This window comes from Silene latifolia, chromosome Y, assembly GCF_048544455.1.
Source record: "Silene latifolia isolate original U9 population chromosome Y, ASM4854445v1, whole genome shotgun sequence".
NCBI classification, from domain to species: domain Eukaryota; kingdom Viridiplantae; phylum Streptophyta; class Magnoliopsida; order Caryophyllales; family Caryophyllaceae; genus Silene; species Silene latifolia.
In genome coordinates, this window is record NC_133538.1 from 298289884 (window position 1) to 298301446 (window position 11563).

The window sequence follows — 11563 nt, forward strand, 5'->3', positions numbered from 1 at the left end:
TGCAGGTACACGGATTTTATTGTTGCAGGTAAAAGGTCTAAGCGTAAGGAAGCTGACTTGCTTCCGTTCGAGGACTATTATCATCCACCGTTTAAGAAGTATCGTAGTTCAGTTTCAGTTAGTTTCGCTTGTAATTTTCGTTCAGTTAGTTCGATTTCTACTTGCTTAGGGGTATCTAATTCCCCTATGTTTGTTTTGTAATTTGCTTTGTTGTTTTGTTGTTTCGAACTCTATGTATACTCCGTTTTATAGTCTATATGAAATAGTACACGTTTGACTAAAAAAAAAAAGAAATTGGTCAAATCACTCACTCAGGTGTCTACGTCTGGTAGGGATGTCAATGAAACAGATAAAAAAGTTTCGAAATATTTCCTATGTTTGAATTATTAGACCTTTTTTTTATAAGACATATTATATATTTTAATCAAAGGAAACAAATGTTTAGGACAAACGAAGTAATATACTTGTATTTATAGTCATGATCAAGAAGAGAAGATCGTGGTGTTGAGTGAGCTTGATGGAGGGCTTTTCCGACATCTTTTGGAGGACATAGGAGGTGCTTCATAGCCTCGTTTAGTACCTTTTTCTGTTCTAGTAGCTTAGACGTTTTCATTTGTTTTTGTTTTTTAGAGGCTTCCCACTTTCGAACACCAAAAAAAGGAGAATTGTTATTTATCTTTTTTTTTTACCTTCTCTTCTAATTTCTCCTCTAATAACCGGTTGAAATATAATATATTTAGCTTTTTTTTACTTGACATCCGACCCCACCCAATATATATTAACTTGATCAATTGTAAGAGGGTAAAGGAAAGAGGTGGGAGAGAAGGTGAGAGGGAGAAGGTAGATAGTATTCCTAAAAAAATGGGTTGGGTTTTTGGATGGGTAGATAGGCGGACATGAGGATAAGAAGAGCTCAAAATCATTATCGTTGTATGAGGAAGTGTCTAGAGGTGAGTGCATTATCACGTGACTAGAGATAAAATGCATAAATTTTGCTTGACAATAATTTGCGTATGACAAGATGAGTCTCACACTTCTACCGACAATGGATTTGACACATGGTGAAATATAACCACTTTGTCTCTTGTTACATGATAAAAGTACTTTCTCCATTTTCATGAATCCCATGCATTTTTCAAAGTCCTTTCAGCTACGGGTATTTCGAAAAAAAAAAAATGAAAAACTGGTGCTTCCAAGGATATACAACGATACAGACCTCAGAAAATACCGTCAAAACAGCTCAACGAATCCATTTTGTCGATATCATTTGTAATCCACACAGCTGATTGAACAAATCGCCCAATCAACTAGCCACAAGGATCCTCAATGGTGATATAACCAAATTAGAAATCGGATATTCAGCCGAATTTCAATAGCTTTTGTAAAGGCCAAAGGGTGACATACTGACATTAACTAAATTGTGAAATACTTGATGTTAAATATAATAAATACAGCCTTTCGATAGGAAGTGCAAAAATGTAAGACAAGGTATATGATATTACACATTGTAATAAAGGTATCATCATCCCATCCAAAATTTGAGTACTCGATCTTTGCCACCAGACGCCACCTTGTCACCGTCTGGACTCCAGTCCACTGCATACACTTCATCTGCATGGCCTGGAAGATCTTGTTTCAGTTTTCCTGTCCTGATATCCCATATCTATGCAACATAAACACACCATAAGCTACTAACTACGATAATAAATGGAGTTACGCTTAATCTCAAGTGATTAATGCAGCTGGTCAAGATGGAAAGAGTGATTAAACCAGAAACCAAACCTTTAATGTTGAGTCCTTGCTTCCACTTAGCAGAAGCCGACTATCTGCTGACCAGCTGCATTAATCATTAAAAAACGAGTTAATCACTTTTATTCGGCTGTCTCTAAGATCGTCTTAATTGTATATCAGGTTACAAAAATGATGAAAGAAAAAGTCCATACCTTATCTGATAAACTGGCCCAACATGACCTCGAAAGGCAGTAACAAATTTTCCCGTGACTCCATTCCATAACTTGACTGATTTATCGAATGAAGCACTAGCCACCCATTGGCCATCGGGAGAAAAGTAAACATGGTTCACGAGCTGAGTATAAGCGACAACATTCAAGTATAAGAGAACATTAAGGACATTATAAATCATCCCAAACACACACACACATAAAGTTACTTGAAACCAAGCCTTGTGAACATTTACAAAATTTTAGATTGATTCTAGGCTTGTTTTCCATTCAAATGTCCAGAAGACTCAGCCGTTGGAGGAATTAATACAGTGAATCGAATCAACATGATGTCAATATCACAATGTTTCAAAAGGTAGAATATTTGAAAGTGTGAATATTAGAAGACCCACTAAGGTGCTAAGGCTGCCACTTTACTCCCAGTAAAGGTAAAAGGGTAAAAGGAGGTAACAGACTGAGAGGAGATTCTCATAACAGGCGTAAACGATAGTGTGTAGAAACACACAAGGATGAGGGATGCATGCGCGTGATGGACTCAGTTCAAGCTTTAAGCAAACTAGGCAACAACTTCTCTAAAAACAAATTAATTGAACAAATCCAAACCTGCTGATGGCCTGTCATTCGTGTTTTAGGGTGCTTGCTTACGTCAGGTTCCCACAGAAACATGGTGAAATCATCAGAACCAGAAACCAGTCGCTCCGGAGCATTTCCCCTCATTTTGTTATATCTAGCTAGAGCAACCTATCAAAGCCACAAAACAATTTAAGTTGCAAGAAATACAAATGATTTAAGTTATGTGGGAGAAAAAAGGGAAACTACAACACGATACAAAAAAGATACTCCCTCCTATTCATTTTAACTCTCCCCTTTCAAAAGGGCACGCAAATTAAGGGGGGGATTATTTTATTGTAAAGTATTGTGGTGGTGTAAGGTAATTGGAGAGAGGGAAGATATTATTGTGGGGTAAGATGATTAAAATAAGTATTGTTGTGGGATAAGGTGATTAAAATAAGATAAAGTATGAGTATTGTGGGGGTAAGGTGATTAAAATAAGTATAAAATTTTACTAAATAAGGAAAGGGGAAGAGTTATATGAATAGATGAAAAAGAAAAGGGGAAGAGTTAAAATGAATAGGAGGGAGTACAAAAAAGAGACAGCAACAGAGAACCCAAGGAAAGAATACCAGAAATATTCAATACGATGGTGTCAAAAATATAAACGTCCCACCGAACAAATTTGATACGATGGTGTCAAATGTGAGTGAACATTAAGGCCATCTTTTATAAAACAAAACGAAAACCATGTATCCAACTAGTACAAGGACAATAACTTTGATGAGAGACTCTTGCAAAAACAAACCTACAATACCTCTTTCATTTCTTGAGGAGAACTATAATGTTTGCCCGTGTGATCAAACACTCCTGTACGAAGGACATACTCAGTACTGAGTGCCAAAGAATTGACCCAATGCCCATGACCCTGATAATATGTTGTAAATCATCAAAGATAGAAGTGAAGGAAATTATGCATAAACTAATATGAAGAAAAACAACTATAAATCTATTATTACTACAGGTTAAAGATCCAAGCAAATAGAGACTACTTGCAAATTTGCAAGTAAATATAATGGAAGTTCCAGCAGACCAACACCATATGATAAAGAGAGACATTTAGTAAATTAGTCAAGGCTGTATATAAGCACAAGTTAAGGTACATGACTACAGGGTCTCATAAATTTTTTATTGAAGGATCACAACTTGTCGTAGCAAATCCAGAAGCCGGTCTCATTGACGCAAGTTGACAGCAAGACTAAACTATGAAACGCAGGCTTGTTATTAGACAGGTTTGTTATTTGTTATTTGACACTGGGGTCAAAAATATGTTTTAACACAACCTAAAAAACAATGAAGCCCAATTATGACACGTATCTCATATTACCAAAAAAAAATATATATATCTTAAATTATATGAGAAGCTAACTCTTATATCTTAAAGAGTCTAGGCTTTGAAAGTTTGAATACCTTCAACTCACGGATTAACTTCCCTTCCTTCGTTTCCCAAACTTTTATAGTACAATCCTGGGAGCTGTCACAGGAAAAAAATTACAATATATGAGAAGCTGACCAAATGATTAGAATGCTTCATTTTCTGCTATCATTTGCCAAGAAGCTAAAAGACGAAAACAAATGATAGAGAACCAAAATGGGGTATTTTTTAAACAAAATCCACAAAAGTCACTGTTGATTGTAAGATCACTACTGTCACTTTTACCAACTGTCGCTATTGTCAACAAGAGAACAAAATGATAGAAGAACCAAAGCGCCAGATGAAAGCGATGAGGCAAGTACTACAACAGAGCATCTAAAAATGGGAGGCCTACAGAACGTTTATCTGAAATGGGAGACCTACAGAAATGGATTTCTTTTTCTACGGGAAGCAAGACTGTATATCTGAATGTATCTTACACAAAGCGGAACCAGATACTTTTCCCGCTCTAAAGACTCACAAGTGATGGTGTCCCGTTTGAATCAAGAGTTGACCCAGTTATTCAGATCTACATCAGGAAATAAATACCAAAATATCTCAGACTTTAAATAGCAACATACCCTGTGTATATCACCCCATCGCCACCCCATTTTACACATGTTACAGCTAGTGTATGACCGCTCAGGCACATTACACATTTCTTGAGTGTTACATCCCATATTCGAGTATCACCATCTTTGCTTGCACTTACAAATCGCCGACTTGGTGCTTGAAGGTGGAGCGGTTCCCAAGATATGCCAGTAATCCATTTTTTATGCCCCTGAAATGAGAAATTCCAATAAAGTCTCAGAAGAAAAGAGTTTGCGAAGTCACAATGCTCATATAAAACAATGAAAATGTCAGAGACAATCTTCTTTTCCCCAATACTATTTCACCTGCGGAAGGAATGCAGGATCCATGACACAGGTAGCAGCATTCAAATTAAAAGACTTACCAGAAGCTGGTTGCCTGAGGGCTTTCCAGTTTGAGGATCCCAGCATTGAAGATCTCCTCCCTTGCTTCCACTGACTAGATACTTCGCATCAGGAGACCACGCTATGCAAAGAACCCAATTCCTATGTCCTATACAGAAAATAAAACAATAAAAGATTTAACAAACTATAGAAAACGGAAGCTATATGCAGACATAAGCATTGAGTGAAGAGATTTAGATGCAGATTACACAGCAAACGCATACAAAAGCTTATGTTCCACTAGGCAGATATTTAGTTGCACATTATAATGACAATAAAAGTAACAGCTTATGCTCATTCATGACAATACAAGATACACTGATGTCCCGAATGCAGAAGTCATGTCACTAAATTTGTTGCCCAGATATAGATACACACATATTCTGAAAACCTAACTTGTACATGTGTGCAATGGTGTTTGGGTACTTATGTCCCACAGCCTAACAGTAGAGTCGCCTGAACCACTGGCCAACATTTTGCCATCCGGACTAAATGCAACTGAAAGCACAGCTTCTGTGTGACCTGCAGAGCATTAATCAAGAGGATAATCAGAAAGCTTAAATAACCAACATTCAGAGGTTTGAGAACTTCATTATGAACACAATCATGCCAGCAGCATCACTGATGCATAATATTCTCACAAGAACCCATTAGTCAGTTGGAGACAGAAGTCAGAACAAAGTTTGCAAGTTAAGAGGCGACAAACATAGCAATGCTTTTATTTGAAACAAGCAGGCAACAAATCTACCATTTTTAGGATTTAGCAATCGTTCTCTTTTTCGAAACCATATTTATTGTGTTCTACCGGTCACCAAGCTTGTCTCTGATCATAGCCAAATTGAAGGTGTTTTTACCATTTACTAATCAATGCTCAGCCAAACAAAATAATTGGACAGTACAAAAACTTCATACACGAGAACTGAAGTAGGCAACAAGTGAAAAGTTCATAAGATGAGCTTTTTACAAGGAAATAGAACATTAAATTGATCTAGAACATTCAAAATAACAGAAAAATAGCAGTAATCAATTACCAGCTATTGTAGCAGAACAGCGATTGACAGGACGGATGCGGAAGATTGCTTGAGGTTGGTAAACAATTTGTACTACCTTCTCCACAGAAACTGATCATACACCAAGTATCAGTAAACTCAGATATAATAAGAATAAAACTACCCAATGAAACCTTATTAGAATTGCCGAAAAAGTATTAACCTTTATTTTTCTGAAGATAATCTCCAAGTACAACGACAAGTTCATGATCTGATATGTAAAATGCATAAGGTAGCTTCTCGTCCTGTAATAACAGAAGATCATGGTCACTGTTTACACTAATAGTCGATAATTAAACTGAATAGCAATGCTAGTTCTAGTTAAGTCAATCCCGTAAATGAACTTTTATGAGGAGGTTCATCAAGCCACTATAACTCAAACGAAAATGGTACAAAAGGACAATTCTTGGAACCTATGACAAAGTGAACTTGTCATTCCTCAAGCTCAAATAACAACCCGCTCCAAATCTCTATCACATCAACATCCTATCCGAACTAATAGCCCGAATAAAAGCGCAGAAAGTCTAGTCAACAAGCTCACCCCATCAGCTAAAAGAAGCTCTCATAAGTCACAAGTCCATGGAGTATACAAGGTACCCATATCAATATACCATCCATCAATCGGCTATCCTCCTTGTCCACCTACCTAATCACAAACAATCCCGAAAGAAGGAATCTTGCAACTCCAACCAATTTATACAAACCATTCCAAGCTTAATGAACTATCCTCATTTCACCAGTAACAACAATAGTAAAAAGAATGCTTCTTCGTAACCGCCTCCCCTAATCGACTACCCCTCATAATTAAAACAATCAAATGAGGAAATATTACTTACAAAACTAAGCTTGCCCACATCTTATTCATATACTATAAATCAACAAGGTTCCTTACTTTTTTCATTTCTCAGACCCCCAACTACCATCTATCACATAAACTACACCCATTTGAATAACCCCCTAATATATACTAAAGGCAATATCCTCCCTCCGTCTCATTCATTTGTTTACATTTGATTAAATACCCGTCACAATGAATATAAAGGTAAACAAATGATCGAGACGGAAAGAGTAATTAATAGCAAGAAATGAAGAATATACTGGGTAGTAAAGATTGAAACTTCAAAGAAGAAAAATTACATTATCAAGGAGTTTATTAACAATTTGAACAAGTTCTTTAGGACCAGCATTTAAAGGAAGATACATAGAAGCACCCAAAGAATTGCCTTCAGGATCACTCAATTGGCACATTACACTGTTGTTTTCCATCATATCTGTTCCAACAATTTCCATTTTTCAACTATTTGTATATGATTCAATTGATTTTTAGTACAATTTTTCTGGGTTTTTCAGTTTATGTTATTATGTATGTATGTAGGGTTTAAGGGATTTTTAGGGTTTTAGATTAATTTCCCTTTTGTTTCCCCCACTTTGATACAACTAGGACTGTTATTTACCAGGACAGTTGGAGCGGATATTGATGGATTTTTTGCGGGTGATGGGGCGGATATTTGACCCGTAAAGGCATTGTTGTCAGAATCCCGATTCGATCCTATGATTCTACGATTTTACGATCCAAAAATGCTTGACCGATCCCGGATCCTACGATTCTATCATGTTTGTAGAATCTTAGGATCCTGTTTATTCGAAATTTTCTAGAGGTAGGATCATAATACGATTCTACGATCTTACGATCCGACTCCATAGTAAACATATTAAAATATATTTTTATATAAAAATATCGTAAAATCCAAATTTCATGTAATTTGTAGAAACATGTTCATGAAATGATACTAAACTTATTAATTATCAATATTTTGTGTATAAATAAGTGTTTTGATCTTCAATTATATATTTTTACCAAATAAAAAACTATATTTAGTGAATTTGTAGAATCTTACGATTCTACGATCCGATTCTACCGATTCGATCCTACCCTTCCCATCGATTCAAAGTAGAATCCTGATCCTAACAACATGGCGTAAAGGGAGATTTTGCATTTTACCCGCTTTATATCCCCATATCAATTACTCCCTTTGTCTCGTGCCGGTCAGTTGTTTACCTATGCTGTTTTGAGGTCTCTAAGTCAATTATTAACTTTTCTATTTGGGAAATGCTGAACAATTTGGCACATTTGTAATCCAATAATTGGTTCCGGTTACCAAAATCAAAAGTAAACAAATGATCGCGACAGAGGGGTATAAAATTAACTAAGTAATACGGAGTATTATTATTATTATTATTATTATAGAGATATTTCTCTTTTTATTGTCCGAAATTAACTAAAATCTTAAATTATGAAGCAAAAATCAAAATAATTTACGAATTTATACTGAAATATATTTGTTTTACTAAAAAAAATCAAATTAAATCACGATACAAACAAGTACGAGAAATTGGACAAATGGCTGGCCAAGTGCGATTCTAGTTTCTCCATTGTTAGTGTTGGTAGTGGCTACGGTTTTCATGAGTGACGGGCAGATATGGGTATGAGTTTCACTTGGGGGGTATGGGTATGAGTTTCACTTGTTGGTAGTGCCTACATCCGCATCCAACCGCCCTAGTAACATACCTAGACAGCCGTGCAACAAAACGACTCGTTAGCCTCCATGTTCCATTTGTTCCAAAACAAGGGTTGGACATGAAAAATAACATTTTGTTTTACAAACTGCATTTTATTATTATTATTTCTCTAAATTTACTTAGGGCTTGTTAGGTTGCCCACCCATTTCATGAGAATTCTAGAATCCCATAAATTGTGGTTTATGGAAGATGTTTGATTACCCATTTTTTTTTGTAAAAGAGTAGGGAAAAGAAACTCCACCTTGGCAACCAAACATAAAAACGCAATTCCGGTGAATTTTAATGTAGGAGATTAAATCATGTGAATTGCAAACTAACACATAATTTAAATTCTCGTATGAACCAAACGAGCCCTTAATTTTATTTTATTTTTGGTGAAGAAAAGCGGGATACAGACAGTGGCGGATGCAGGATTTGACTAAAGGGGGGCACACCCAAAAAAAAAAAAATGCGGACAACTTTTATACATTAAAATTTTTTCATCGTCAATACATAATAATATAATCGTAAAGAAAAAATATATCAACAAACCCTAAACGGCTAAACCAAATACCAACAAGCCCAAGTGCATTATTTTAGAGGGAATATCCATTTTCGGCGGTAGAATTGGGGGTCCTGTGTAAAAAAAAATTCGAGAGACCCCTTCAATTTCATATATTATCGTCATGAAAATAGTAAAAAAATTAACCAAAGAATACCATAATCTTTATTTATAAGACAGTGGGAAATTTTACATGGAGCGAATATGGAAGAAACTAAAGGGGTGGAAGGAGAAGCTTCTCTCATTTTCGGGTCGGGAAATTCTTATAAAGGCAATCGCCCAATCAATTCCTACCTATCAAATGGGGATATTCAAGTTTCCAACCTCTTTATGCTCAAAGATAGAAGGGGACCTGGCCCGGTTTTGGTGGGGGCATAGTGGTGAAAAAAGGCAAATTTACTGGATATTGTGGGAGAAAATGAGCCGTGCAAAAGCTGATGGTGGTTTGGGATTTCGCCATTTCGAGTCTTTTAATCTTGCCATGCTTACCAAACAATTATGGAGGCTCTACGACCGACCAAACTCCCTTGTTGCTAGGCTTATGGCAGCACGGTATTACCCCTCAGGTGACTTGCTGGGAGCGGAATTGGGACATCACCCGTCCTATGTGTGGCGAAGTATGATGGAGGCTCTTCCATATTTTAAGAAAGGTAGTTGCTGGCTTGTCGGGAATGGTGAGAAGATCCGGTTTTGGAGGGATAAGTGGTGTTTTTCGGATCCTTCTGCCCGTTTGCTCTCTCCTATTAGCGGTTTGGATGACAGTGTTGTGGCGGACTGGTTTATTGATGAACCAAAGAGATGGAATGAGGCACTCCTGCGACAGCATCTATATGAGTTCGAAGCCAGGGAAATTCTTAGGATCCCGTTATGCTCTTTGGAGGAGGATGACAAGCTTATTTGGCCTCACACGAGGGATGGTTCATACTCGGTAAAGTCGGGGTACCATTTCATTAGAGAGCAAGCTTTGAATGAGAATGGGGGAGGGGAGTCGAGTGCTGTCCCGAAGGTGTGGTCACAAATATGGCGGCTAAAACTACCCCCGAATATCAAAAACTTCGTGTGGAGGGCGTGCAAAGGGGTGTTGCCTTGTGGCCTGAACGTCAATAAGCGGGTGATGCAAGCTGACCCAACATGCCAGCGGTGTGGGAGGATGATAGAGTCCGAGGTTCATGCCTTGTTAGACTGCCCTTTTTCTCAGGAGGTGTGGGAGACGAGTGGGATTGGGGATGAGGAGTTGGGTAGTCTCGGGGGTGGGATGCTTGATTGGGTTGATGGAGTCTTTACACGACTGGAGGGTGAGGAGCTGTGTCGGTGGCTGGTCACGTTGTGGGCATGCTGGAACCTCCGTAATGAGACCTACCATGGTGTAACGGGGGCCAACCCGCGACATGCTATGGAAAAGGCGCTGAGTTTTTAGGAAGCTTGGAAGAAGGCGCAACCCAAACCAATGGTTGATCGACATTCAATGGTGAAGGAGAGGGTGATGTGGGTTCCACCTACGGCTGGTATGTGGAAAGTGAATGTTGATGCAGCGGTCTTGGGGGACGTGGGGTGTGGCTTGGGAGTGGTAGTCAGGGATGACCGTGGGAGGGTGGAGCGGATGGGCCTTCAACAAGTGCGTGATAGATGGTGCCCCGATGTTGCAGAAGCTATGGCGGCTGAGTTGGGCTTAAAAATGGCGATACAGATGGGGTTGGACAACGTGGTTTTGGAATCGGACTCCATGGCTTTGATTACAATGCTGAAATCGAAGAGGTTCCCGACAAATTACTTTGGGAGAGCAGGAAAATCCGTTTACTCTTTAGCTAGTTCTTTTCATTGTATTCGTTTTAATTTTACCCGTAGGGATGGAAACCTTGTCGCTCACGAGTTGGCCCACCTGATGCCGATTGATTACTCGACGCAGTACTGGGTGGGTACGATCCCGGAGCGTATCGTACCTTTTGTGGAGTTGGATTCGGTTGGTTTACAAAGTTAATGAAAGTTGCTTTTTCCCCTAAAAAAAAAAAGTGTATAATTCTATAGATATAAAAATATATATGTTTAACAAACAATATTAGTATGCAATTGGTGTGTTGGACAATCATTGAATATACTAGCCTAACGTCCCAGGTTCGAACCCTTGTAGCATCATTTTGAAATTCAATTAATTAAATCTAACTTTGAACATACAAAAAAAATAAGCCAAACCTAACCATAGTGAGATTCGAACTCGAGAACATCAGGTAAGTTTATAAGCCTCTTACCACCAGACCAAGAGCATCATCATGCTAAAAATAGGCGCTCTAAATATGTAAACATAGATTTTCAGTAGTTTTTTTTTTTCCTGTCACGTGAGGGCACGTGCCCTCACTTTCCCCCCCCAAATTCGCCGCTGGATACAGACCCAAAGCAAAAGCAAGGAAACAAAAGCAAACTAAAACGACACTACT

General features: G+C 38.0%; 2 protein-coding genes across 2 annotated transcripts; one reads left to right on the forward strand and one right to left on the reverse strand.

Moving 5' to 3' along the window:
- Positions 1-1230: 1230 nt before the first annotated feature.
- On the reverse strand, positions 1231-7435 carry LOC141633726 (notchless protein homolog). The gene is made up of 12 exons (XM_074446155.1): positions 7148-7435; positions 6174-6255; positions 5993-6082; positions 5358-5483; positions 4943-5070; positions 4569-4768; positions 3984-4047; positions 3331-3441; positions 2565-2702; positions 1944-2086; positions 1783-1837; positions 1231-1663 (listed from the first exon to the last, which is right to left on the reverse strand). The coding sequence occupies exons 1-12, from the start codon at positions 7298-7300 to the stop codon at positions 1523-1525; spliced, it is 1431 nt and encodes a 476-aa protein (XP_074302256.1). The 5' UTR covers positions 7301-7435; the 3' UTR covers positions 1231-1522.
- A 3143-nt stretch (positions 7436-10578) lies between these two features.
- On the forward strand, positions 10579-11109 carry LOC141630995 (uncharacterized). The gene has a single exon (XM_074443723.1). The coding sequence runs from the start codon at positions 10579-10581 to the stop codon at positions 11107-11109; it is 531 nt and encodes a 176-aa protein (XP_074299824.1).
- Positions 11110-11563: the final 454 nt, after the last annotated feature.

What these genes read in the sequence shown, in the direction of transcription:
- LOC141630995 (XM_074443723.1), top strand. Translation starts at nt 10,579, where the DNA reads ATGGTTGATCGACATTCAATGGTGAAGGAGAGGGTGATGTGGGTTCCA.
- LOC141633726 (XM_074446155.1), bottom strand. Translation starts at nt 7,300, where the DNA reads ATGGAAATTGTTGGAACAGATATGATGGAAAACAACAGTGTAATGTGC. An exon ending in CTGTTCTGCTACAATAGCTG is followed by an intron (nt 5,484 to 5,992) that starts GTAATTGATTAC and finishes AATGCTCTGCAG; the next exon opens with GTCACACAGAAGCTGTGCTT. An exon ending in GCAAGGACTCAACATTAAAG is followed by an intron (nt 1,664 to 1,782) that starts GTTTGGTTTCTG and finishes TATGTTGCATAG; the next exon opens with ATATGGGATATCAGGACAGG.